The sequence below is a fragment of the Hydractinia symbiolongicarpus genome, chromosome 7, assembly GCF_029227915.1.
Source record: "Hydractinia symbiolongicarpus strain clone_291-10 chromosome 7, HSymV2.1, whole genome shotgun sequence".
Lineage (NCBI taxonomy): Eukaryota > Metazoa > Cnidaria > Hydrozoa > Anthoathecata > Hydractiniidae > Hydractinia > Hydractinia symbiolongicarpus.
The window spans coordinates 4,921,115-4,948,714 of NC_079881.1; the positions used below are offsets into that span (position 1 = coordinate 4,921,115).

General features: G+C 32.5%; 1 protein-coding gene across 2 annotated transcripts; it reads left to right on the top strand.

The window, feature by feature from the left end:
* LOC130648705 (fas-binding factor 1-like) lies at positions 1 to 25,344 on the top strand. Of its 2 annotated transcripts, XM_057454771.1 has the most exons (26): positions 1 to 96; positions 5,192 to 5,233; positions 9,021 to 9,080; positions 9,553 to 9,584; positions 9,786 to 9,829; positions 10,975 to 11,047; positions 11,336 to 11,386; positions 11,582 to 11,654; positions 12,021 to 12,065; positions 12,539 to 12,718; positions 12,981 to 13,187; positions 13,854 to 13,943; positions 14,267 to 14,470; positions 14,625 to 14,942; positions 15,159 to 15,281; positions 15,702 to 15,744; positions 16,413 to 17,028; positions 17,697 to 17,962; positions 18,434 to 18,644; positions 18,857 to 19,006; positions 20,024 to 20,284; positions 20,706 to 20,924; positions 21,911 to 22,129; positions 22,520 to 22,657; positions 23,451 to 23,550; positions 23,896 to 25,344. In XM_057454771.1, the coding sequence occupies exons 2-26, from the start codon at positions 5,218 to 5,220 to the stop codon at positions 24,342 to 24,344; spliced, it is 4,188 nt and encodes a 1,395-aa protein (XP_057310754.1). In that variant the 5' UTR covers positions 1 to 96; positions 5,192 to 5,217; the 3' UTR covers positions 24,345 to 25,344. The 2 variants fall into 2 exon arrangements, with proteins under 2 accessions (XP_057310754.1, XP_057310755.1); XM_057454772.1 differs by lacking the exon at positions 12,021 to 12,065.
* The last annotated feature ends 2,256 nt before the right edge of the window (positions 25,345 to 27,600 follow it).

Below are 27,600 nucleotides of genomic sequence, written 5' to 3' on the forward strand. Positions count from 1 at the left end.
TACAAATAAGATATTGGTTGTTGTTTACAAGAATGGCAGAGGCAGCTGTGGTGTGGTGAGATTTGTTTTCAAAACGAATTGCAGAGATTTATCGAGGTAGCTATCGCTATATATGCTTTTAATTTAAGTAATTTAGATTAATAAATATCAAGGAGTAGGGACAGATTCTCTGCGTTTGCAAGTTAAAAATTATCATTGTTGTACACACTGGTGTCGTGGTAGCATGGAAATTTAAAGCAAATAAAAGATCTCTAGCTACCGTAAAATTATACTTGCATCACGAAGCAAGGGCTCTATCAGTCAGGGACAACTGCAAATTAGACTATTTCTCCTAAATAAGCTAGTAGCTAAATTAGGAGATTTTTAATAGCTTAACTTGGAGAGAATAGTCTATTTAGGAGATGAAAAATTTTAATCGACGATATCTTTGCAATCTTTGTTGGTCGCGCTACTATTTTTCCTGTGATATTTGCTTAGGTCAAATTTCATAGAATTTGCATGGCGGATATAAAAGTTATACATGCAAACGTGCCAACCAACCAAACTCATTTCCAATCGACTAGAACAAGGTACGGGCGCGAGATTGTCCAAATAGCTTATTTTGTCTATAATCAAAATAGTCTATTTAAAAAAACGTTGTGCGCGTGCGGATTAGCGGCAAAACAAACTAAAAGAAAATCTTTAAAACGCACCATAACATTTACAAAAAATAATACTTCTACATCCGAGGGAGGTTTGTTAGATCATTTTTAACCCTAAAGATCGGTGCGACCACGGACCAGAAGGCTGTAATAAGCAAATTTAATGTTGATAGTCTAGTTAGGAGATAAATTTCGCCTAATTTGTCTATCATAGCCTATTTAGGCGGAATAGTCTAATTTGCAGTTGTCCCTAACTGTCGATCCTTTTTTATTATAACTTAAGTACAATAACACTAAAGCGTCAAACTTTTATTCAACTTTTCGGAACTGCTATTCAACTTTTTTGGAACAAGGGTGCTGATAAGCCGCATACACTGTAAAAAGTGCGGGCGTTCTCGGGTGAGTTTGGCGTTTTGAAAAAATTCAAGTATTCGCCCGAAAAAACCTGCATAGGCCTAGGTTTTTGGCATCATGGTTTGTGCTTTGATTTTTCTTGGTAAATTACTATTTGACTAGACTTTTCTACATAAACCCCTACCTTTGTGTTTTGTATTAGTCCCAGTCCTGTCTTTGTACTTTGTCCTATTTGTGATGTCCCGTTTCTTAGGTGGTCACCACTTTCATTTAAGCTATTTTGCTTTGTGGTGATCTCCTTTCAATAGACTTATTTACAACAATACTTATAAAATCATTTTTCTATAAAATCATGTACTTTTTGTCTATTGATGAATAAATTGTTACTATTACTACTATCACTAATTCCTTTTCTATTCCGGAAAAATCTCGAACTTCTATTTAAAAAAAATTCTGAAACTTCCATTCAAAAAAAATCTCAAACTTCTATTCAAAAAAAGAAACTCAAATTTCTATTCAAAAAGCGTCCTGAACTTCTATTAAAAAAAATTTGTGAACTTCTCGTTAACGTGATATTAGCAATTTCGATTTGTTTTGTATTCACCACAAGGGAGCCAGTTAAGAACACTATGGAGAATGTGATTAGAGATATCATAAGGAGGAGTTTAAAATGCTTGTTACAACCAGCACAACTTCAACCACTGTTGCAGCAACAAAATCAGCTACAACAGGAGACACTAAGTGGTTTGATTTCAAAAATCAGATGTGCAAAAACTTTGAAAAAACAAAATAATTCAAAGAGCAATAAATATACCATGAAGACGAAAAAATTCCAGATATAATCACGCTTGGACCCCTACATGGAGAAATATGAAATGGTGAAAGTACGTATGATGTGGTCACTATTACAGATGAAGAAGAGGGGGCTGTTCTATTCACTTGCCAACATTGCCAACATCACATTGCCAAGAGCAAAAAGTACCAGTACCTGCTGCTGCTAAACGACTTATTTGTTGGTCTGTGCATGTATACATACCTGGTGCGGATTGCTTACGGTGTATGCAAGATGCAGAGTATAATGTATCCAGTGTTGCAGACTTTACAAACAATGATAACTTTTTCAGTCAACTGAATGAACAGCAACCAGCCCCTCCTCGTTGCAGCAACAGTAGAGTCAATGCCTTTACTTCAAGAAATGAGTGGTGTTATTACTACACAAGCACAAGCTACTGACACTTCTGTATCTGTTTTTCCCAGCACTTGAGAAACTACCTATGCTGATACTTGACCAAAATGTCATCACATTTCAATAAATCGTTTGAAATTGTGATCAGAGTTGATGGAAACATTTATAAAGAAAAAGGTAGATATGCATTAATGCCTGGGTGTTCAGTGTTCAGTACCATTATCGGCCTTTATAAATCTTGGTACACCTTTAGTTTTTCTCACTGCATCAAGATAAAATTTGCCACAACTTCGGGTAATTTGTTAGAAGGCCCAACCTCGAGCCATATAAGTTTTTGCGAAAAACCGTCTATAGCCCCATGAATAGAAAAGCCAAAAGGCTTCAATTTATCATGGCCTTGGGCCTTGAGATACATATTTTTGACGATGTAATCTGCGTTTTGTTAGAACCACTACCATGAAGCTCCTTCAGGCTTCCTCAATTTGGTTCTCATAGGAGCGTACTCCTTAAACAGCCCTTCGTCGTTGTCCACTGCTCCGTAAGCGTCTTTTCAATGTTGATAAACTGATATTCACACCGTCCTTACTGTGCAACATTTCTCTTATTTCAGAATAAGACAGACCCTGCTTGAAATAAGTTGTTAAAAGATCCATGTTTACGGCACAAATAAGCAATGATGTCCGTAAATTTTGAAGAGAAAAAAGTCGAGTGGAAGTTCCTCTTTACTAGAAAAATGTGAACAGCAGTTTATATAAAAAGTTAAACAGGAGTTCTGAAAAAAAATCTAAATGAAAGCTTCTAAAAAGTTTGAATAGAAGTTCCAAAAACAGTTGAATAAAAGTTTGGAAAAAAATGTATAGAAGTTCCGAACAATTGAATAGTAGTTCCGAAAAATGGAATAGAAGTTCTGAAAAGTGGAATAGAAGTTGGAACCTTGTCATAGTACTTAAATTATAATAAATATCTTAGTTGTATCTAAAATGCATTCATTACCAGTGATTGAAAATTATATTCAGGTCAGGAAGAAAACAAATTATATATATTTTAAAAACTATTAGTCAGTCTGGAAAATCCTTCTTATTGCACAGTTAACTTCATAAGGTGTAAGCATGTAATTGCATGGTTAATTTTGATGCCCCTGTGCAATTGCACAGTTAAAATTTCTGCCCCTGGTTAAAATAGCTTAGCAAACTCAGATAGATGCAGATTTTCCTTATTCGGGAACGTAGTAGTGGTCAAACAGGGAAAAACTTATTTCACAATATGCATGGAGATTCGTAGATGATGCCTGATTTGCTAAGGTGTTTTAGATGATCTTTCAAGTTCCACAGAATATCATAATGAATTTTACCTAGTACATCAGAGTATAGCTTCTTGTTACAACTTTTAATTAGCCGCTCTCTATATTGATTGATGAATACTTTTAAATGCCAGGATTGTTGTTAACATTAGGTGTTTTTTAAATATATGAAAATAGTGATGACAATGTTCTTTGGGTAGCTGTGTGAAGAAGCAAATTTTTTTATCATTAATATTTCTGCAGCAAGTTTAGTTTGAGCAAGAAGCAACCAGATCCATGCAGTTCTCTATTTCCAAATGATGATGGAGTTAAGTTGATATACTGGCCAATGTATGTCTCTTTTGGAAATAGTACCAACCCGTCTGAACAGATTTGCAGGTTGAGAAAATGTTGAGTGGTGTTTTCAAAAGTGTCCATAATTAATTGCAGAATTGAGTCAAAATTGTTGAATGATTGTAAAACTGATGTATGCGAAATTAGTTTCTTTAAAAATCACTTGGAAAAGTTGTTCTTGACCAGGCTTGTTGATAACATAATCTAGAATGATTTTGACTGCTTGTTTAAGCAGTATATACATAGGATACCACATCCAAAGAAATGAAGGTCAGCCCATCATTAACAAGTAACTTGTGAGGGTTTTATCGATATATCTTTCAGTAAATGTTTGTTGTGAGTCAGCGGTTTGAGTATAATTTTTATTTACTTGCCAACATTGTAATAAGTTGTTCAAATTGTATTGATGATTGGTCTGAATGGTAGAACACGATCAAATCTTTTGGAAAGTTTCGACAGGCCATGGAATTTTTTTGTGTTTTAGAGCCGATTATTTGGTAAATCTCCTTCGTTTTTTTATTGTTATTGAGCAGTTTTCTCAAGTGCGTGTTAAGATGTGTGTTTGTAGGGCCTTCATTAAAGCTTTTTGAATTTAGCAATGTTGGAGAACTAGTTCGTCATGGTGTGGCAGTCGTTCTTTAGGAGATTATTTCGAGTCAGTTGATTGCATAAACTGGGTTATTACCGTCAGCTTAAGGCATAAGAAAAAAAGGTCACAAAGCGGTTGGGGACACATGTAGTGTATTAAGAGATTTTTCTAATCACTGTAGCTTCATTACATATAACGCAGGTAATGTTGCTCTTCGTCAAACACTCTGACCTGATAAAACATCTTCTAAATTTAATTTTCTTCTCTCAATTTTATATATAAATCCACAAGTTAATTTGTAAGACCGGGACCAGTCAACAAAGACTTGTTAAAGGAAGTACCATGCTACAATAAAAAACACCCTTATTTTGACAAGTTTTTGAGGATGATCAATATCACTCGTTCAGCCATAAGGATTTTGTAATCTTCAAGCAGCTGAAGGTTTTTATCGAATTGTCTTTTTAATACAATTGGCATTTTGTTTGGATCTTTGTTGTAACTTTAAAAAACTACTTACATAAGGTACACTCATTAGTAACTAATTATGATAAAGAGTATGTGTAACTAAAACAAGTAATTGATTTTAATTATGCGTACAATGTGCTTTGGAGTAAATTAATGGTACTCATAAACATGTATCTTTGCTGGTGATCCTGACTGTAACACAAACATTTTTCTTTGAACTACAGAGAAAACATCCATTAAAATCAAAGCAACTTTAGAATTCCAAATCAATCAAACTAACAAATATATTCAACATAGTCAATTGCTTGTATTTCTTATTCCAGAAATATCTCTGAAATAATGGTGAAAGATGTCATCCAGAAAAGGTAAGTTGATTCATACTTTAATTTATAAAGATAAAAATTTTGCTGATTATTTTTTGCAGAGAAAGTACATCGAAGAATAGGTGAAAGTCGAAATAAAAATTTCCATTATTTGAATACTCATGACGTCAGCATAAACCCTTCCATATACAAAAATTTTCTTTCAGAAATTATGTCTCACTAACCTGTTGCCTCTATTCACGTCTTTAAACACTGCTCAAGAAAATGTTTAACATTTTATCCTTTGATGAATGGTTACAAAGATATTGAGGTTTAAAGATTATATAATGATGTCATCCAATTGCCCATTCTGGAACGTGTGGGTTGACAAACTTTTAGAAAGTTAGTCCCATTTTGGTCCCAAGTTGTCCCTAGTTACTAACACAGTAGATAACACTGGGGACATCCCAGCCTATATCACCAATGGTTGAAAATAAAAGTCCTCAAAATTATTTCAAATATACACCATTTGATCACTTTCATGAGTAAGTACATTCTGAAAATTTCAGCTTGATGTCTTTTTTCTACCAGCGTTTATGGCTATATGAATGCTTAAGCAAGAGCAGAAAATTCCCTAAAATGATGCCAGGAGTAATTTTAGGGTATCTAAAATCAGTTTTAGGGTTTGTTAAATGACCTGTCTTCCAGATGTTCCTATAAAACTCAAACAGTTGTATTAAAATAATGCAGATCCAACTTTTACAACATTTACATTTGACAACTAGGAGAAGTTAAAAATGCTAGAAATAAAAAAAAAGCATTTCCAGCCTTGTTTATTTGAAAGTCTATAAAAGTATCAGGTCCCATAAGTATCTTGGTTTACTTCATAAAACACTGGAAATAAACTAAATTAGGCTGAAAAAATGTTAAAATTTAGTAAAATTCGACTTTTTTAAAGATTTTCTTATTAAAATGTCTCTTGACAGATAAACGTGCACCATGGAAACATTAGAGAAATTGGAAAAAAAAAATTGATATCTGAAAATTGATACAAAGTGCAAATGTAGGTAAAATTTGCAGTTTAAGATTGCCAAGTTTGCGCTTTTACAGCACATCAAAACATCCTTTCTCTAATAAACAAATAAAACTTAAGAAAAAGATAGGATACAAAATCAGTGAAAGCCCATTATGATTGTTAAAAGTGGATTTTCCCGGGGTGGGGGAAGTTGTAATTTTCTGTATTTAAGGCATTTAAAGTTGACTATATTCTACATACATATTGTAAAAAAATATTTTTATTGCATTTTTTTCTGCCGGTTTCATTGCATTCTAGATTCTATTTTTGGTGATTTAATTCCATCTCATATTCTATTTTGAGTGATCCATTGCTTATTCCATTTTTGGTGATTACATTGAATTCCAGAATCTTTTTTTGGTGATTTTATTGCATTGCAGATTCTTTTCTTTGTGATAACATTGAATTTCAGAATCTATTTTTGGTGATTAATTGCATTGAAGATTCTATATTTGGTGAATTCATTGCATTGCAGATTCTATTTTTAGTGATTTCATTGCATGGAAGATTCTATTTTTGGTGATTCCATTGTGTTGCAGAATCTATTTTTTAAATTTCTACACATCCAAGTTATTTAGCCTAATCTTTTGCAATGCAATGGCTTCACTAATTGTAATTATGTTATTGACTTTAAACTAATGTATTAACATCAACAAAGACCTAATGTGTTGGCAAAAATAGAAGGCATTTTAACACATTTTATCACATCAATTTATCAAATATTATTGCTTTTGGTGCATTGAAATTTGTAAATGTTTTTTACAGTCAAGATAGGTAGCCGCAAGAAAAAGCAAAATGAGGAGCGCTGTGTGCATAAGTAGCACGTCTTCTTAAAATACAAACAATATCTTAATTTAAATTGGAAGTGATTAAAACAAATTGTTTAATATTATTTGTAATAAAAGTACACAAATAGTTTGATACATTTGCGAGGAGCAATATCAAGCAATATTAGATAAATTTTTAAGAATTTGAGTTCATCCTTAAGCAATACCATTTGCAATCAATTCAGGCTTGATATATTGATATAGCTAAAATTTTGAGTATCAACCTTTACTGTAAATTTTGCGCCAAAGCTACTGTTCATACAGACACTTGATCAAACAATAAAACCGAATAGCAAAATCTTTTTTTATGTAAATAGGGCAAACTTTTGTAGCAGATGCGAAAATTTTTCTATGTTACTTTTAATATGTAACGTAGGTATTAAATGTTAACTGTTCACAAATTTGCTCTATTGCAAAATCTCAGTGTTTAGCGCATTGCACTTAGATGTAGTGGTTTCCCACAGTGCTGGCTCGTATCCCAAGTCGTTTTTCTAGAGTAGTAATTAAATTTGTTATCGAATATTTGTTTTATATTTTTCTAAACAAATCAGTTTCGCAAAATTTCAATGAAAAAAAATTCTTGTCTAGTTACTTTTTAATTGTATTAATTATGTCTTTTCTAATGTGGTAAAAATTAATTTGCTTCAGCTTTAAAGTTTTCTTAGTAAGAACTTCACTGTCGCTAAACAATTTCCATGAATTTCATGGTCTGCTTTTAAAGGGTTATTAAAAGCTTTGTTCTGTTAAATGTGTGAGTTTTTATGTTATAGAATGGAAATACACTATTGAGGTGAGCAATAAATTAAGGTTTAATTTGTTGTTCAATTTGTTTTTTTACAGTTCAAGATGACCATTTTTTTTTCTCTCCCCTAAGTTTGATTGTGTGTGTGAACTTAAACATTTGATTCCCTGTTAATTAAGATGTGGCAAGGCCTGAAGGAGCAGACATGGGTATGGAAGATTAGCTTAAAATTGCAGTAACTTAAAATTGCTCCCTATTTTTTAAAACACAATATGAGGAGGAAAAGCAAAACAAATAATTCTAGAGCAAAAAAAAAATAGAAAATAAATAACAGAAAATTTCAAATCATCAGCTCGAAGTACAAAACTGGGAAATTTCATAAAAATATTTCTTATTGACTTTTGCTGTGACAGCAAATCCCTGTGGTTTTTCACGGGGCAATGACTAGCTACTACAATAATACACTAACTGTGTCTTTTTGCCTGTCTGAATTTTGCAATGAAGATGTCCTTGTTTCCCATTTGTTAGCTGACCAATAAGCTCCATTACATTAGTTTGGTGCCAATAAGTTAAATATATTTAGTGAAGCCATTGCATTGCATTTTGAAGTCTAATAACATTATCTTCAATAATGTTATATCCTGCATGGGCAACTAGGAACAATTCCATAAAACTCAATAGATCCCCTTTTATAACCAACATATTGATGATATATATCATCTAAAAAAACTTCAAGCCGTAATATCTCCGTAGCCGTTTGCCAAAAGCATAAGATTCTATAAATTATTTGATCAGTATTTTAAGTTCTACACAATAGAGGCAACAGGTAAAACAAAAACAAAAATAGAAAAATAGAATAAAATACAAAAACAACATTATGTTATGATTTTAAATAGCGGAGCAAGTTCCCCTGTGTCACTCACGTTACAGCAAACAAAATTTCAAAAATAGTCTTAATATTGTCACAAACAACTTCTTAAGTTTTGAAAATAATAAAAAAATGTTAGCTATTTACATTTATTAAAGAAAAAGAGTTTTGTAAAAGAATGAGACAATGCATTGCTATGAATCCATTGTCAAACCATGTTTCCTTTTTTATTCTTTAATGTGCCTGTACCATGATACACCATCCACTGTTCTTGTATAAAGTGTTTGTGAAGTGAAGGTTGTTTTGATTTTTCTATTTCGATTTTTCTACAATTGTAGGCCGACAATCCAGAAGCTCTATTGACAATGTGCTGGATGATCTGCTTGAAAGTGACACAGGTTTTATAGTTTATTCATTTTTTATTCTATGTTTCTATTGTTTAAGACATTTTTATTTTATATCTTTTCATTTTGTATCTGATTTTGAACATTCTTCGAAATGTTTAACCAAATCAGAATCTAATTAAATATAGTTTAATATAAGTGTACACAGATGCTTTTCATTTAAGGGTTCTACATGTTCTTTATGAATCTAGATTTATATAGCTGCAGAATAAACTATATTGAATTGCTTTAGTACATAACTTCCTTTTCAGAACAACAGTGTTTATATTTTAATTAAATTATTAATATCATTTTCACTCATTGAACTTCATATCGAAACAAGATTTGACCAGTTTGGACCCATGAAGATCATTCCACTGTGGCGAATCCGCAAATAGAACTAACCAATCCATATTTTATAATGGTTATAATTATCAACATTAAACAGAACTTTGACGTAAACAGTTTTCATTCTTTTTTATTATAGATACTGGGAAAAAACCTCCTGCTTCTAAACCAGTGAGTTACTATATTTTGTGGAACATGTTAAACATAATGTTCAACTCAAACTTTTCCACACAACTTTTCCATTGAATTTAACCTAATGCATTTCTTATCGGCTCAACTAAACAGCCATCTCTTTCCAATTTATATAGAGTATTCTAGCCTGTATATGTTTGCACAAAGCATTTGATATTTTTTTTTATTTTGAAATTTCAGGTTAATACCAAATCAGCAGCGAAACCAGTAAAATTAACTTCAGAGTGAGTTTACATCATTTATTTGTATTTTTCTTTACATGTTATGCAAGCAGGCTATTAGATAAAGGCAATTTAATTAGTTGTTCTACAGGCAATAAAGATAATAAAAAATTCTTTTGGTCTGCAAAATGAAAACAATTATAGAGAAAATATAGTTTGACACACATAAAAAAACTATTGTACTCATGTTACCATGACACACGGGAAGAAACATCTTTTAATCAGGGTTTTGCGTGTGGAATCCTAAACAAAAGAAAGCTAAAGGAGACGAAAGTGGAAAGATACCATTTTAAATTTTCATTTTCTTTGCATTATTTCTCTTTAACTTTAAATCTGTATTATTTTTTACTAGGGTGGATCAGGCCCATAGAACAAATAATTAAATTGCCTTTGCCCTATGAGCTTTCAATCGCTCTAATTGATCTTGATTTTAGGCTGATTAGTTACCAAGAAAAATTGTAGTTTTTAAGAAAACAAGGAAGAAAAACAAATTTTACGATTTTAAAATTCTTGAATAAATTTCAGAAAAGCTGGGCAAACATTTACGCTATAAATAATAATCAGATTTTTAATAAGACTCCTGTTTGAAAGTTCTGAATCTGTACACTAAACACTTCTCATTCTTTGTTTTTATTTTACTTGGCACAACAATATCAGATTACTTTATACTGTACTTCAAATGTTTCTGCATGTATTGCAGTGGGTTAACTATGTTTCTCGTATTTTGCTCACTTCTAAGAACTATGTTTTTAATGCGCACAGTGTCTCTACTTCAGTTTAATTACACTGATTATACTGACCCGTCATAATAAGAGTTCTGATCAGGGTAATTATTCTTATGATTTGCAAATTGTTTTGTTGCGGGTAGGGGGTACACACCTCTTTCCCCACAATTAATTTTGGAACTTTTATGATGATTTATTACCCATCTGGTTACACTGGAGCTTTCAACTTTTTTTTTATAAAAGTCATATTCTATCTATTTGTAATGCAAAACAAGGTGGCATGCTAGAGATTTGATTGGCTTCTCTACTATGTGCTGAGGATGGAGAGCAATGTGGTATAAGAGAGGAGATTTCCTGTAGATTATTCCCCAGGCCAACAACTAGTGTAATGTGACACAAGTTACATGATTATCTCTTTTTTAGTGCAAGTGATGCAGAATTCTACAAAAATTTGAAGAGTATAGGGGGTAACGAGATTATAGACAATTTTTCTGAGGTAAATCAAACAATTATGTAATAACAACGTAACATTTCACAGAAACAAGGTGTATTTTTAAAAAACTTGTTCAATGGAGTAACTTCAGATATGCCAGAACAAGTTGTTGAGTGCTAAACTATAGCTATCTTTCAATATTGCACACATTTCTGCACTTTGATATTTAAGATCTGAGAAACTTACTATGTTGGGTCTATTTGTTTTCATAAGAGCTTGTTTTGAATTCATCCATTCAGTTATGTTTAGTGTTTAGTGAAGTGAATTGTAATACTTTACTACTTTTCCTAGGACGAAGAATTATCCGATGATGCTGCAAAAAGAATTGTTGACAATATTGGGGTAAGATGGTAGTGCTGTCTTAAATTTTTCGTATTGGCTTTCATCTTATATCGGAATAGACGGGTTAATGAGAAAGAATATAGAAAGGAAATATATTTGCACATGAACAGACTAGAGCTCTCTTATATAACATGGATTTTTCCATATGCCATTTCACTAGTTTTTCTATTATTTATGCTATATTTCTTCATGTAGGACTTGGATGATTTGGATGATGACCTTTTTGCAGGATTAGGTGGTCCGAAAAAAATCGTTAAGAAAAAAGCTGGTAATTTATATTCTTTATATTATATTTATATTATTAATTTTCTTCTTTTTTGCACATGTTCCAAATATTTGTAGTATATTGAGTTAGTGCCATTAAGCAATTGCACTAACAGACAATTTCTATATGATTCCTATAAACAAGCCTCGCTTAATGTGAGGCTTGTTTATAGGAAAGAGTAAAGAGTTTTTACCCTTGCTAAAACATTGTCCAAGGTCTTTGGATCTTTAATTAGTTTTAATAGGTTATGTGGATTGAATTTTTTTTAATTTTCAATTGTTTGTAAATTTGCTCGTTTTCAAATCCCTAATTTCATTTTTATTCTTTATTATGTGTTGATTTGAAACTTAACTTATCTAATTAATTTAGATCCCAAGCAATCCAGTCCTAAACGGAAAAAATCAGTTGAACCTTGTATGTTCTTTTTTAGGACCTAGTTTTCCTTTCTTATAGTATTTGATTCACATCAATGGATACTATTGAGCTCCATGTTCTTGCTTAACGTTACTGTGCTTAAAATAGCAATGATTACCAAAGCAGGAAAAAAAGGTGTTTATTTATCCTGGAAATTACTATCAGAGGCCTGGAAATAGTAAACAGGCTTTTCTAGAATACTAAGTGGGTGTTTTCATAAGAGGCAGGACAATTGCCAGGATGTACTTTTTCTACAATTTTTTGTATCCAACAATGACATTAGTTTCCTTTTCACTGTACTGTGAACTCTCTAGTCTTGTTACCCATTAATTTTTAAGTTTAGTTAATTTGCTGCTATTGATTTGCGATCTGAGAATTTTCTTATGTTACTAGGTCCATTCATGGACTTTTCCTATGTCATATATTATAGTTTATTTTGCGTTAATCAAGGTTTTGTTTCTTTTGTTACACAGCTTACAATCCAGATGACCCACTAGCTGGCTTAGGTTTATCAGAAGATGAAGATTTTAGTATCTCTAAGAAAAAAACAACGCCTCACAAGAAGCCACTTAGCCGCAGACTGTCTGGTGACAAAATGAGAATTGAACCAAAACAAGGAGACACTGATGATAAAGAACCTTACAGATCTCCCAGTAAGAAAGATGTATTGTTTTTTCTTTCTCTGTTATCGTTGTTGTTACTGCATTAGACAATCGAGTGCTTTTCTGCATATATTTTCTATTTTAGTTTTTCTTATAATTGTTATGCTAAAGCAATTCAAGTGGAGATGTCTGTGACGTTAAGTCCTTTTGTCCAAAAGTGAATTATTATGTCTAAAGTATTAGAAACTAAAATAGTTTCAGAATAGTCTTGCCTGTTGTTCAAATTTTTGACGTAAAACACATGTTCTTTTAGCTATAGACATCCATGACGATCCATTCCTCACATCCAACGCGAAAGGAGGAAAACAAGATGTAAGGCGCAGTAGCTTTGATGATACGGGGAGCGAAAATGACATATCACCACGTCATTCTGTGGAAAAACAAAGTAGGCATAAATCACGACGTAAAGTGTCTGTAGAACCTTCTCCACCTAAAATTGATGAGATCAGTCAACCAAAAGGTTAGAAATTCAGGTTTAATACTTTAAGCCACTCCTGTATGCTCATAATTTGTATGTCATGTATATACTGTGTTGTCATGTGTAAATTTAATCGTGTAAGATACTCCTATAATGTACAATCACACAGAGGTTTGCACAATCATATTTTTAAGTTACAACATGTTTTTTTTTTCGTATATATATATACAACCATTTTTTTCATTATCTTTGCACATGCTTAGATCAACAAATTGAATCAACAGTTTATAATGTGTTATCAATGCTGAAAGGTAATATGTAGAAATATGATTGTGTAAGAGCATTGTATATAACAGGTATTTATATGATCATATACGTCATATAAAATATGATCATTTGAGAGTGGCTTTAAAACAATGTAGTTGTTTATATATAAATTTTATTTTTGTCGGTTAAAATAAGTTTAAAAATTAAATAAATTTTCAGAACCTGAAGTTAACTGTTGGTCTTTTCATTAGGCTTATTTTAACATTAACTAGCTGTTGGGCATATGGAAAAATAGACTAAGGCAGACAAAAAAATGTGAAATTGGTTTTCCAAAATGAGAAGTATAAAATATTGCAGAAACCCTGTTATTATATGCTAATTTAATATTTACTTTCAGGTTTGTCCCCATTGTTCATTTTCTCTATTTGTTTAATTTTACAGGGAACGCCTCACCAAGAAGATCATCATCCCAACAGAAGCCATCAAAGAAGACAAATGATGATATATTTGGAGATAGCGATGGACTGCCAGGTACCGGCTACTTGATAAGAATCATATTAAATAGCACATTTTTTCACAGATTGACAATTAAGTGTGTCTGAACACTATTCTGAAGTTGGTTACTTATTAACTCAATTACCTAACTTAGAAAAGTAAACATAAAATAAACAGTACTCTCTGACACGCAAATCATGTTGATACTGTGTTGTCTATTCTACTACATTGTGGTTTTCGAAATTTTTTTTGAATATGGTACTGTGTTTTTTTGTTTACCACAACAAATATGGTATGAGTAATTGTTGTTGTGTAAAGCCAGACCAATCCTATAGCTGGTTATTTAATAATCTATTTAGGGTTGAGCGACGAGGAGAGTCTACCACAGAAAAAAGTTGTGAAAAAGAAACTTGATAAGGATGATATTCCTGCAAATAAAGCTTCATCGGCTTTAGATAATCTTCTTTCTGGTTCATCTTCTTCAACAAAGAGCAAGAAAGAACCTACAATGCTGGAACAAATAATGTCTGGTAAAGTGAAGAAAACTGAAACAAAAAAAGAAGGTCATTGACATTTTTAAAACATTTTTTACTTATTCAGACTGCCTGGGTAATTTTTTTTTCTTTTGCAATCTTAATGCAAGTGAAGTAAATACAGATCAAATATGTGATACTTTTTGAATTATTGTCCCTAACATACTTTTGCATTTTATTACAGTCGAACAAGAAGAACTCCAGTTTGGCGGATACACCCCATCTGTAGGTAGTGGCAACAATAGACCTACAACTGCACCAAACAGTCGATCTGTTCGCTTTGCAGATGACCTTGGTCTAGAACTGGATGACAGTTTCAGTGCAACTCGACCATCTTCTGCACCAGAAAAGAAGAAAACTCGCCGAAATAGAAACAAAATTCTGGGAGTAGAGCTAGACTCTTCTCTTGATGAAAGTAGTTCTGAATGGCTTTCAAACGCGAAAAAGAAGGGGGAGACGAATGGGAAGGATAAAAAAGAGCAGCCGAAAGCAAATAAAAAATGTGAGTTTTTTGTTTTAAATTCAAATTTCTAATAAAGTAATTTAAAAAATTACTCAAACAAAAGTCAAGAGAATGACGATACTAAATGGGTATCAGTCTTTGCAAAGGTGAGCTGATACAACTAGGAAAGAGAAACTCTTTTGAAAGGCTTCTTAGAAATAAGATCAATACGTAAGCCCTTATATTGTATCATACTAAACTGTCTTTTAAATTAAGTGACTAGACAATCAAGCAAAGATGATTGGCTCGGACTTGGGGAAGATCTCACTGACCAATTGGTGTCCAGTACTTCAGGTGAACTGTTTTCACCACGAAAAAATCAGACTAATGAGAATGAAGGTTAGTATCAGTATTCGTGTTTTGTCAGCTTGAGCATATTTTCGATTTGGCTTGACATTAGCTTATTGTAAGTGTAGAAACTTTTGCAGGCAGAGACTTATATGTGAAAGATTTTTGTAAAATTTTGCCTAAGAATGCTCTATTTTATTTTGAATTTTTGTTTTGATTATATATAAAATAAAACGTGAGGTTTAATTTTTATATTTTTAAAGTTAATGTTTGTTCATTTACAAGAGTTACTGCACTTATAATAGTTTCAGGGCATTCTAGCCTCACCAGTCTTTGTAGATCTATATAAAACGATAGTTAAGCCAAGTCAAGTAGGTTCTTACAGGGTTATAAAACAGGACACAGCTACAAGATTTACAATTTTTATCAAACAAATTTTACAGAAATAACAGTAGTGTTTAATGATTTTAGGCAGTGCGAACAAAACAGAGAAAACAAAATCTGCAGATATAGAGTAAGTGATTTCTTCGAAATATATGTTCACTTCCTTATGATGGCTGTCAGAATATCTAATTGAACACATTTTTGTATATCCAGATTCAAGGAGGTTGTGTAATAACAAGTCTTTAATGGTTTCTGCTTAATGGTATTGACCGAATAAATGGTTTTGACCAGTTAAATGGTTTTGACTTATTAAATGATTTTTAACTGATTAAATGTCTTTGACCGATTAAATGGTTTTTGACCATTTAGATGTCTTTGACCTATTTAATGGTTTTTGACCAGTTAAATATCTTTTGATCTATTAAGTGGGTTTTGACCAGTTAAATGGTTGGAGAGTGCAAGCAAAAATGATGAACATTTTCCAATTTTAATCAGGGCGATTAGTAACTCAAGTTTTTTTTACCGTTCTGGACATCATTCTCAAATAAACAGTCGTGGGGCAATATATCTTGGCGTTTATTTAAGGATGGATGAATAGGGTTTTTACCCAGACTTTTTTTAAAGCATAAGCAAATATTCTAAAGTGTGTGTTTATTTATTAGCAGTATTTTAAAATTGACTACAGTGGTAAAAATTTGTTTTTTTTTCATTCTGATAATATATATGCTACTGATACAGTTGTGTGAAACACAAAATCAAGTTTTTATTCTCATATCTTAATATTAAATACTACTTTAGCCTTACGTTGCCATGGGAGACTCCTTTAAACAAGCCAAGGGCAGGTAGAAGACAGACTACTTCCACTGCATCCTCATTATTGGCAAAGAAATCTGAAAATGCAACAGACACGAACCAAATAGAATCAAATGATCACGTCAATGCAACAAAAGTAGAATCCAATGATTCGGCTCGTGCAATAAAGGATAAACAAAACTTGGAAAAAAAAGTTGAGGATGATTTTGTGAACTTGTTAAAACAGAAAAAGACGTCTCAAAGTCGTGACAGAGAACCTTTAGTGAGTACAAATGTAAGCAGTACGTTCAATTCACAAGCCAAGGTTACTAATGAAAACCATCCTCAGGTGGTATCTACTCCTCTGACCAATACCGTCAACCTTCCACTAAATTCATCCACATCATATTCAATCGTTACACCTCAACCAGAGAATGTTCGACCAATAATTTCGGATCAGACACACCCATCATATCCAATCTCTTTACAGCAGGCGTTGGCAATGCAGCAAAGCCTGCATTATCAGATGCCAAGTCATAATAGTATCAATTCACAGTTATTTACTCCTGATCTTCAAAATATTCAACTGATTAAAGAAGAATTGCAAAGAGACATCGAGAAGGTATTGAACTTAGGTTTTGAAATATGTTGTCTCTTACATTTGTTATCAATTTACGCTTTTACTGTGATACCGTGAGGTGGTTTCTAAATACACAAAGGTTTCCGTCCTCATTAAACTGAAAGATACTATGGTGGAAAGAACAGAAATAATATACCAAAATTTATAAAATATCTTTACAGGAAAATCTTAGTGGAAGAAATATAGGTAAATGCAATAGCCGAACTGACACTGAGATGATTTAAAGCTAAGAAGCAGTTTAATGTCAATGTCATGAATTAAGTAGTCTATGTGACTTCGGTACATAGACCACATTACTGTCGGATTAGTTGTAACATTTAGCTGGTCTAATTTAGTTGAACGAATAGACCAACTACCAATTTTAACTAATTTAAAATATGAGTGTAACTTTGGCAGATTAGTTCCATAAATAACACTCAAGTTTTAGCTTATTTCACCTGTCTCAAAAAAAAACTAACACCTTATTTAACAAATCATGTAATTTTATGATGTCGAAGTAAAAGTGAACAGTTGAAGACACCTGTTATTTCACTAATATTAGATTAGCTGCCCTAGTCATGCTGGACTAGCCATGACGTAAAGATTTCATTTGTTTTTGATTTAACCACCCGCAAGTGTGACTTGGACAAGTTTCTGACATATTCTTTTAGCAACACCAAGAAGAATTCAATGCAACAAAACGGCAGTTTGAGCGAGATAAGTCGTACCTGGAATCCGAATTACGTGAACTACAAGATAAAGTTTTAAAGATTGAGGAAGTTAAATCCACCTCCACAACTGACTACTCTTCTCGTATAAGAGATATGGAAAGTAAAGTGCGCAAATTAGAGCTGGAACGAGATCAACTGTTGCTGACTCAGGAAAGTTTGAAGCAACGTCACAAAGATGAACTGAATGCTTTGGAGATTTCTCATAAGTAAGTTTGTTTGTCATGAAGAGAAACAGTATTAGTCGAAATTCTTATAAATACAACTATATTTCTTTGTCTGGTCGAAATTCCAGTGGTTAACTATATTTCTTTGACTAGAAAACCTAGGCACTAAAAGAGGGTGTTCTAAACATCTTAAATGTTTTACTGCATCCTGTATATGAAGTGTTCAAAAACACCCCTATCAGATAAAAAGTTAGGTGCTATGTTTTAAAACCCATATCGTTGTTCTACTAAGTTTTATTCTCGCTGATTCTGTTATCTATCAGCTTAAATCTGTTTAAAATGTTGACAAAAATAACCTTCAAAAAAAGTTGTTCATGATGAATCTTGAATCCTCTTCGTCTTAATCCACAATTAGGTTATTTGTTGGAGGAGTGCCATAAAAATACAATACCTTGAGCCTTTAACCTATTTTTAATCTTTCCATTTCTCATCTTGTCGCTCTCTCCTTTCTAGAAATAGAATGGGGTTTCTTGAAGCGTCCTACCAACGTCGGGAGGAACAGTTGAAAGAGGAGGCCCAATTAACTAAATCGTACGTTGATGAGAAAATCCAATCGTTGCGGAATGAAAAGGAAGATTTGGTAGCTGGATTCAAGAAAAAAATCGAGTTATTGGAGAAGAATCGAATATCAGAATTAGAAAGAGTCAAAGAACTGCATAAGAAGGTAAGGTGCAGCAACTGTGTACACACTAATTCCAAGCGTCTTGTTCCCTGTCTAAAAAAATTACAACTTCTCAACCTTTGCAAAGAATACAGCTAACTAAGATTTTCTGAGAGTTACGATATGTGTTCTGTACCTTATTATACTGGTGTTGTTCTTCCGATTGTATACGTTTTTAAATGAAGATTAAAAATTGTACTCTAAATATTTTTTAGAGTCTCGAAGAATTTACAAAAGAGCACGATGAACAAATCGAACACATGCGAATGTTGAAAGAACAGGAAGTAGCCGCTGCTGTCAATGCCTTCTCACATACTAAATCGTTGCAATCGCTTATCACGGAGGTGCAAAACTCCACTCGAGAGGTAAGTATTTTGAATAATTTTTTAATGCGTTACTACAGTACACTTGCGTGAGGGGGTGGGGGGGGGGGGCATTCAAGGGATCGTGTAAATTCGTCTTACTTAGAGAATGTCTCACTTAACCATATCTTTCTTTAAATGAGACTTTTTCAAAAAAACAAGACTTAATTTTTTTACTTATATTAACTTTTTTAAAGGAGAATATAAAGGAGAATATATAATCAACAAAACTACAGGACTATTTTTCATTGACCGCGTGTCTTTAGTGAAAAAAAAAGCCTAAAAACTATAACCGTTACGGAAAACCAAATGAAATATCAACATATAACATCTGTTTAAGACTAAACAAAAAAGTTTTTCTTTTCGTTTGCACAACTTTTTATGTTGACCTCAATGATTCTGACAATAATGGTGTATTTGTAGCTCGTCTGATCCAGATGTCATATAATTATTTATCAAGGTACGAATTGCGTCACGCACTTTTAAGATGTCTCTGTTTAACCAAAATATCTTCATTTGATTAAAAGTCATCTTCGTTTTTATTGTCATCATCAACCAATTTAAGGCTTTCCAAAATATTTGCATAAAAAGGTGCCCCACTTAACAAAAGTCCCACTTATTCGGGCCTACTTAAGGGAAGTATTTTTCTTAGGTTTAGTAAGGAAGTTCAAGGCACCGATAAATGTGACCCCAATCAGTGAAAGTACTACTTATCTGGAGTCCTTTCCTAACACAAGTGTACTGTAGTAGCATATTTTGCGCATGTTTTAAAAAATGATTTCCTCGAAACAAATTATTTGCAATGAAAACAGTTAGTCAAAAATCGCATATGAGGTGGGTGTAATGACTGCATGGACTTTTTTGTTTATACTGAACTTTCTTGTGTCCGGTGCCGTACTAAAAGTGGAAAGTTACGATTTATCGTAAATAGATAATTTTCATTTACCGTAAGCAATCTTCGAATAAAGTCCGGAAACACTAGTTCTTTTACACACCCAACGTTTTTCGCTTGTTCTTCAGGTGAGTCAACTACAGAGCAAACTAGATGCGACACATCATTCCAAACTCGAGGACCGTGAGCAAACGCTCAAAAGTAAAGATGAATACTTACGAAAGCTCGAAACGCGTTTACAACAGCAAGAAGTAAGCAACGACGCAGAAAGAGAGAGGCTGCAAAATCTAGTGTCGAAATTAGAAATTCAGCTGCGCGAACAGACAAGACAGATTGAACAAGATAAATGGAAGCTGAATCAAGATGAAAACAGATTAAAAGCAACGCAGGTTTTTTATTTGTTCATTCTTGTATGTGTGAATGCCCCAACTAGCTTAGGTTGATTGATTACTGATTGTAGTGACTTTATCAGTGTGGTTTATTGACTTTTGTAAAGTTAGAATTCTTGTCGCTTTTGCTTGGGACATATGTTCGATTTTTATTTTTTGCAGCTCTTGTAAGCCCACTAGCGTGCGCTATTTCTAAATGCACAATATAAATTACAAAGTAAACTGCTTTCATCGGATTTCATCTCTAAATTGAAAAATCTCTTATAGAGCCTAAAAAAGCTAGAAAGCATATAGCAATTTATCCTTAAGTCAATTTTTTTCTTCCTTTAGCCATGCTGTATCACCAAAAGACAAGTTTCATTATTTTAAGTATATTTCAAACATATCAATTTCGATTAACTAACATCTTACCTTTTTTAAGGCGGCATTTGAAGAAGAAAGACGCATCACTACGGAGCAGTTGATGCGAGAACGCCAACAGTTGACGAAAGCGAGGGAAGACATGCTTACTGAGCAACGTCGCGTAGTTACTGAATGTTACGAGGAGAGAAGAAACATCGCTCAGGAACGCGCACAATTAACAGAACTGCAAAGAGAAACTTTAGAGAAAAGTCGCCACGATCGATCGTCTGCCTTGCAGGTGGGTTCATCCACATCGAGTACTTCATCCATTTTAATTATATATTTTACTCAAGTATGAAAGTTAATTTTATCTTAAATGAAGAAACTACAGCTAACGCTCGGTATCTTAAACTCTCAGGGGACCGACGAAAATTCAAGATAAAGGATAAAGCCCTTTAATGCTCAAAATACCCATACTTTTTCTGCGAAAGCTTTATTTGTCGACCCTGTCTGCAATTCTTTTATAGTATTGTATTTCTCAGCCAACGATTTTACCACAAGCTTACCCTTTTAAGCCACTTTTGAAATGAGGCGGATTTCAAAGATTCTAAATTGTAAACATTCGAAAGTCTTTTTTATGTATTAATCAAACTTTTTTTGTAAAATCGAATGTTTTTGTTTGAAAAATATGGGGAAATGAGCTTAAGCGACCGGAAAATATTTTGAAGCGAAAGTTTAAGATAACATAACGTAATTTTGCCTAAAAGAGATTGCAATGACTGAAGGGACCGAAAAAAAAATTCGAAAAAGCTCGAGATAACGGGTATTACATCGAGCGTCACTTGTATGTTATCTTCTTTAAAAAAAATTTGACATACCCTGTGTAAAAATTATTGAAAATTTGAAAGTGGTATCAGTTTTATTACGCCATGCTTATTTTACGCAGCACTTACTGGCGTTTTTTCATAAATTCTTATAACTGCACAAGTATTTACTAATTGGTAGCCTGTTGATCCGTTTGTTTTCCGTGCACATTTTTTAAGAGTTCTTTCGTTGTAAGGCCTCCGTAGCTCAAATAGAAGCTTAAGCGTTTTTTGCAGGACCATTTGTATATGATTGTGAACAACGCACCTAATTCACAACCCCACTGTGTTAACGCTACGGCATTATGATTACCGCTAGAAGCTTTTCCTGTCCTGCTTACCATCTAAGAAGGGTATTTTTGTGTTTATTTATTGTATTGTGTGTCTTGAAACATTCTCTTTATTTACATGTAATAATTAGGCCGAATCTGATCTCGAAGCCACTTTGACACGTTACCAACACGAATCCAATGCGTTTAACACACGTTTATCGAAATTAAAACAAGAAGAGGCGAGCTTATTGGCGGAGAAAGAGGAATTCGTGAAGCAGCAAAAGTTATTGAAGGAGGAGTTTGATAAATTGAATATGGCAGGTAAAGAGGTGCAGCAGAGGTCGCAAGAAATTGATGAATTCGCTGTGGTGAGTTAGAATGTCGTGTTTTTTCTTATAATTATCGCCTGTTTCCCATAGCTAAAATATTTATGTCAAACTAAACGTGCGTAAAGCGCTAGAAACAAAAGTTTAAACTATGTGTCACACAAGCAAGAGAGGAGCGTAGTAGGAAACACTGTTCTTAAAACTCAGGCCAGGAGAACTTAAATTAAAATTGATTCGTAGTGTTTACCGCGTGAGAATTACATGTACAACATTGTAGCCCTAGTTCCCAATCCTTTATGTTATCCTGTTTTTAGAATCCGCAGGATGCCTCGAAAGAAATTATGATTTGTTAAATTTCTATTAAATACTTGTGTGTCTGTTAGCTGTGTTTTGTTATAAATCTAAGCTATACTTTCGATTTTAACCATCTAGGAAGCCAGGAAAGTTCATGACGAAGGTTTAAGAGCGCTCGAAGAAGCTCAGGTAACACAAGCAGAATTTTTTGACGCGAAAAATCAGCTCGAAGTGACAGATATGGCACTGCAAGCACAGGAGAATGCTTTAAGACAGGTATCTCTCTAAGGTCAATGTTTTTAAAGTTTAGTCACAATACGTAAGAGATTTCGAACCACCCACGCAGAATCTTACAAAGATGTTTATCTCAGGATAATGTTATTATTCTTAAGGCTTATCTTTTGCGAAAAAACAAGTTGCGCTATAAAAGATATTTGAAAGTTATTGACGAATCCTTTTATGTTTTTGAAATATTTTTATTGGTTTTTGAGATATTTGTCTTGAAAGTTGCGCTAATTATACGAAATTATGACGTCATAAGCTAGCTGTAAAACATGTAATTGCAGTTCTTAAAAATAATTATATCAAATAAATATTAATATAATTATAGCAAATAAAAATTGAAATTTATGTAAAAAGTTTAAAACTCTAAACTGAAAGACCAATTTTTAACCGTATATACTTTCTTAAAACTGTTAAATATAACACCCACTCAAATTCTTAAGAACCAATCAAGAATTTTAAAAAAAGTGCAAATTCCTAGACAACTTTTAAAGCTCTTTCATGTGAAATTAACTTGCTTTTTCGTGGAAGGTAAGCGTTAAAAAAAGTGTTAATACCTAACCGGAAAGGAGTGTTTTTTTGTTGGGAATGGTATTTGACCAAGGAATATAATCCAGTAAAGAGTTTTGAGTTTCTACGAGAATTTTTTTGGTGTTTTGGTCTAGTGGGCTTTGTACGTTTTTTGTCCTATTAATTAAATTCGATAGTCGATTCGATACTTAATTAAAATCAATACTTTTTAATAACAAAATCGGGATTTTGAGTTTATATACTGTTTTGCGTTCAGGAAAAAGAACAGCTTGAATCGGAAAGACGGACATTTGAGCAAGACAAACAGCTGAATAGATGTCATGCTTGCAAGGGATTGATGTCTAACACAATTAGAGGTATACCCATCCACACATGTTCATGGCTTTATTTTATATATATTTTTTGCATATGTAACTGATTATCATAAAAGTCAAAACAATTGATGAAAAGTATTTGACATTTAAGATGGAAAAAAGGACGGGTAAACTGGGTAATTTGAACTAATAATTAACCATTCTGATGGTCTATGAATTGGGGTGAGAAGTTTTTTTGGGTTGAAAGGTTCCATTTGACTAATTTTGGGTTGCACCCATATAACTGAGAATGATTCCTAGTGACGTATTTGTTACGCGAAAAGGTATGAAGGTGTACATATTTCATTATGTAATTAAATACATTCTATACCTACTTTCTTTTATTAGAATACACATCGCCATGTAAATCAAGACATATCGACGTAGTTTCGATGCATGGTACTTCACAAAATAGTCATGTTGTCAATCAAAGCAGACAGGTTCAATTCAGTTCTCCTTACGTGAAACCTTCACATGGTGTGGATTATTACCAAGCTTCTCCAAAACAGTTTACTCGTCAATTAGATAACAATAACAACATTGTAAATTCTACGCCTACAAGTACCGTGTTGGACTTCACGCAGGATTCGTTACAGTCTTCTGATTTTAAGCTAAGCAAGTCTATTAATAATACAAACAATCCGTTAAGTAATAACCCTCCTCCTGACTTGCTTATGAATAATTTTGAATTTAAGCGTGCATTAAGGAGATGGTCAACTGCGAAGGAGAAAGACGATGAATTTTTTGAAGAAGAGACAAAGTTTTTGAAGTCGTTACAACAAAAGCGATTGAGATGACACGAATCCTTTTGATTCAAGGATATTATACAAAACATCATGACAGAAATTATTCTTTGAAATCTACTTATGTTTATTTGTTCACGTATAGCAGGCTGTTTTCTTAAGGATGATAAATATTAGGGGTAAAAAATCTCAATAAAGCAGTGCGCATAGCCAAGTAGTCTGGTAACAAATATAAAGTCAAAATTTAGTCATGTAAACAATAGAAATCTACAAGAAAAGACCTCCCCCGTATGGTTTCTGCCATATAAGGTTTCTTGGTGTCGACTTGATCAGAAAAGGGAATTTGAACTCGATATGTCTCTATTCATTATCGTTAGCACCGAAGATTAGGAGAAAAACAACTTGAAGATTTTTTTTAAATATTAAAGTGGTAATAAAAATTTCCAATTGAAAGCTAACCCAGAATTACTTGAAATTTGTAGTTTTATTATTTTAGCTTTATAATTTATATTTTTTGTATGCGTTATTTTCTCGAAGTGTCTTCTATTCGTGATTCTTGACAACTGCTTTGTTATGTTCATTATTTGTCAGTAAAATGTTGCGAATTGTTGGGATATCGTTTTCTACACTTTAAATTAAGTTAAAAAATAAATGAAATACAGAAAACGTTTTGTCTAAATAAATCTTTGTGTGAAAGGTGAAAGATACGTTCATAATGCCGAAACTGATCTTTATTGTTGATAATAGAAAAGGGTAAACTTTCGAGAGTTAAAGATTTAAAAAGTTTTAGTAAATAAACTATCGCAAGTGGATGTTCTTGTTTAAAGGTCAATACAGGCTGCCTCCCATGTTTTCCAACTCATCAACTTCATTTAACCTTTTCTTAAAATTCCGATTTGTTAATATGTGTTAATTGGTGTATATATTATTATAGTTTTATAGTCATAAAGGTTTATTAATACATGAATTTCATTGTAAGTATGGTATTTATCCTTTTTATTTTACAAGTTGGTAATGTTATTTTTATGAACCATTAAATGAGAAACAACTGTTACATGTTGCATTAATCCTGTTTGTAATCACGAATTATAACCAAAAGGTTAAATCAGACGTTACAATATTACAGTATTGTTTCTTTTTGTAACGTTAGGTTTTATATTTAGCAGAAAATAAATAAATGAATTAGGGTGGATCATAATCTTGTTAGGAGAATGTTAATAATGTCCATTTTTTTTCTTTCAGAATTATGTCTGAAAATAAGCTTGCTGACTTGAAGTATCTGTATTCTTGTTACACGCTAATTTTTACAGTCTTTCACAAACATTTTCACAAGCATATTACAAGCATTTTTACAAACATTTTTACAAACATTTTACAAGCTTTTTTACAAACATTTTTACAAATATTTTTATTACAAACATTTTCACAAACATTTTTACAAACATTTTCACAAGCATTTTACGAAGAATCGAGTATATTAACAACCGAAAATTTTCGCAGGACATGATGTCGTCGAAAATAGCCAACATTTCTGAATTTAATCATTTTGTTTTGATTTCTTTTGAAATTTCCTATTTTTTTATCTTTTGAATACACTTTATTTTACATAAACTTAATTTAAGAAGCGGTTTTTACAGTTTTAATATAATGTGATATTGACAGAGAAAAAAAATCTTACTTTAAGAAGTTAATGTATATCTTTATACTTGCCTCCAATAAAACGCAGAAGAAATTCTCATTCTAAGATTAAATTTATTTTTTTAAAGAGTTTATATTTTGTACCTCGTATTCGCTGAAGTATTTTCCGCCGAGATATTTGGTTTTGTAGATGACATCTCAATGTGGTAAGTCTGAATCCGTATTGGAAACATTTTTGGAATTTTACACAATGGTTTTTCATGTTTTCAACTGGTTTGTACCAGGAAAAATATTGGTAATAAAGGGGTTTCTTTCTGTTATTGTATATGTTGATTTTTTTTTATCGTATGTTGTAGGTGATTCACAATATGCAATCAATTTATAATTAGCTGTGACGTAATTTGCACTTTAGCTTCGAAGAAAAAACAAAAACTTCAGAAATATTTAGCAACGTTAAAAACTGGTCTTCACTGTGCACGAAAAGTTAAACTTACACAGGTAGAGAAATTAACAAGAGTTATTCAGAATTTGCTCTTCTCTACTTTTGCGATCGTGCGTTAATAGTTTTGCCGTGTCAGCAAAAATATTCTAGCGTTAGGAGTGAGCAGAAATAAAACGTAACAATCACGTGGTCTGTACGAAACGTACAGAAACGTTTGTATCAAAAATGTGTTCGTCGTCTATACTTTCTTTTTCAACCTCAAAATAACATCAGTAAAGTGGTCTTTACTCCCTGTTTTTGAATACCAGTAGCCATTAAAAAACGATGCTTTTACCAAGGTTGTACTACCATACCATAAACCCAACGCATATTGCGATGCCTTATTCCGATAATCTCCTCGATCAAACGTACTAAATTTGTATCCATTGATGCTATTTAAGTCATTCTTGAGATTCCCTAAAAATATGAAAGTACATACGTATTAACTCATTAATCACAATGTAATTATTTTAACCTGTCTTTTCAGGCTAAAATAAAGTTCCTTTCCATCTTTATTTTACCTGTCAAGTAAAATGAAGATGAAAATTTTTCATCTTCATTTTACTTCTTAATCGATAATTCTTATGCTTAATGCAGTTAGGTAGCTACGAACTTTTACTGTAATATAAATTTAGCGAAAATCTTAAATTTATTAATTAACGGGAAAACAATTAACCTGTGATACTTAAGCAGTTTTTTTAGTAATAAAAAATTTTGTAAAAATGTGCTTTTAAATGCTTTTTCTTTAAGCTGACAATAAATTTTGCAAATTTTAAGAAATCTTATTTCACAAAATAAAATTCCTGGGTTATTGTTATAGCAGGGCAGGGTAAAAAAGAACTGTGTCCTGCGATCGATGTTGAGTTAAAGTTTTTTCAGAGAAGGTTTGAACGGTTTAACGATTAATTATTATTTAACTTTCAGGGGAACTTATTCCGCAAAATAAAACAATGTTAGCGGGCTATCTTTCTATGACAGTGTACCGAAGGGGTTGTGGTTTTTATTTCCGTTTAAGTTGCGGGAAAGTTATTTTTTGAAAAATATATTACCTTAAGGGTACAAATTTTCGCTGGTATTTACTTTCGCAGTGAGGTTTTGAATTAGGTTTTTTGGTTATTTTGTTGTTATTTTTAATCTTAAAATAACGGATTTTTAATCTTAAAATAACAGAAGAATAGAAGGATGTCAATT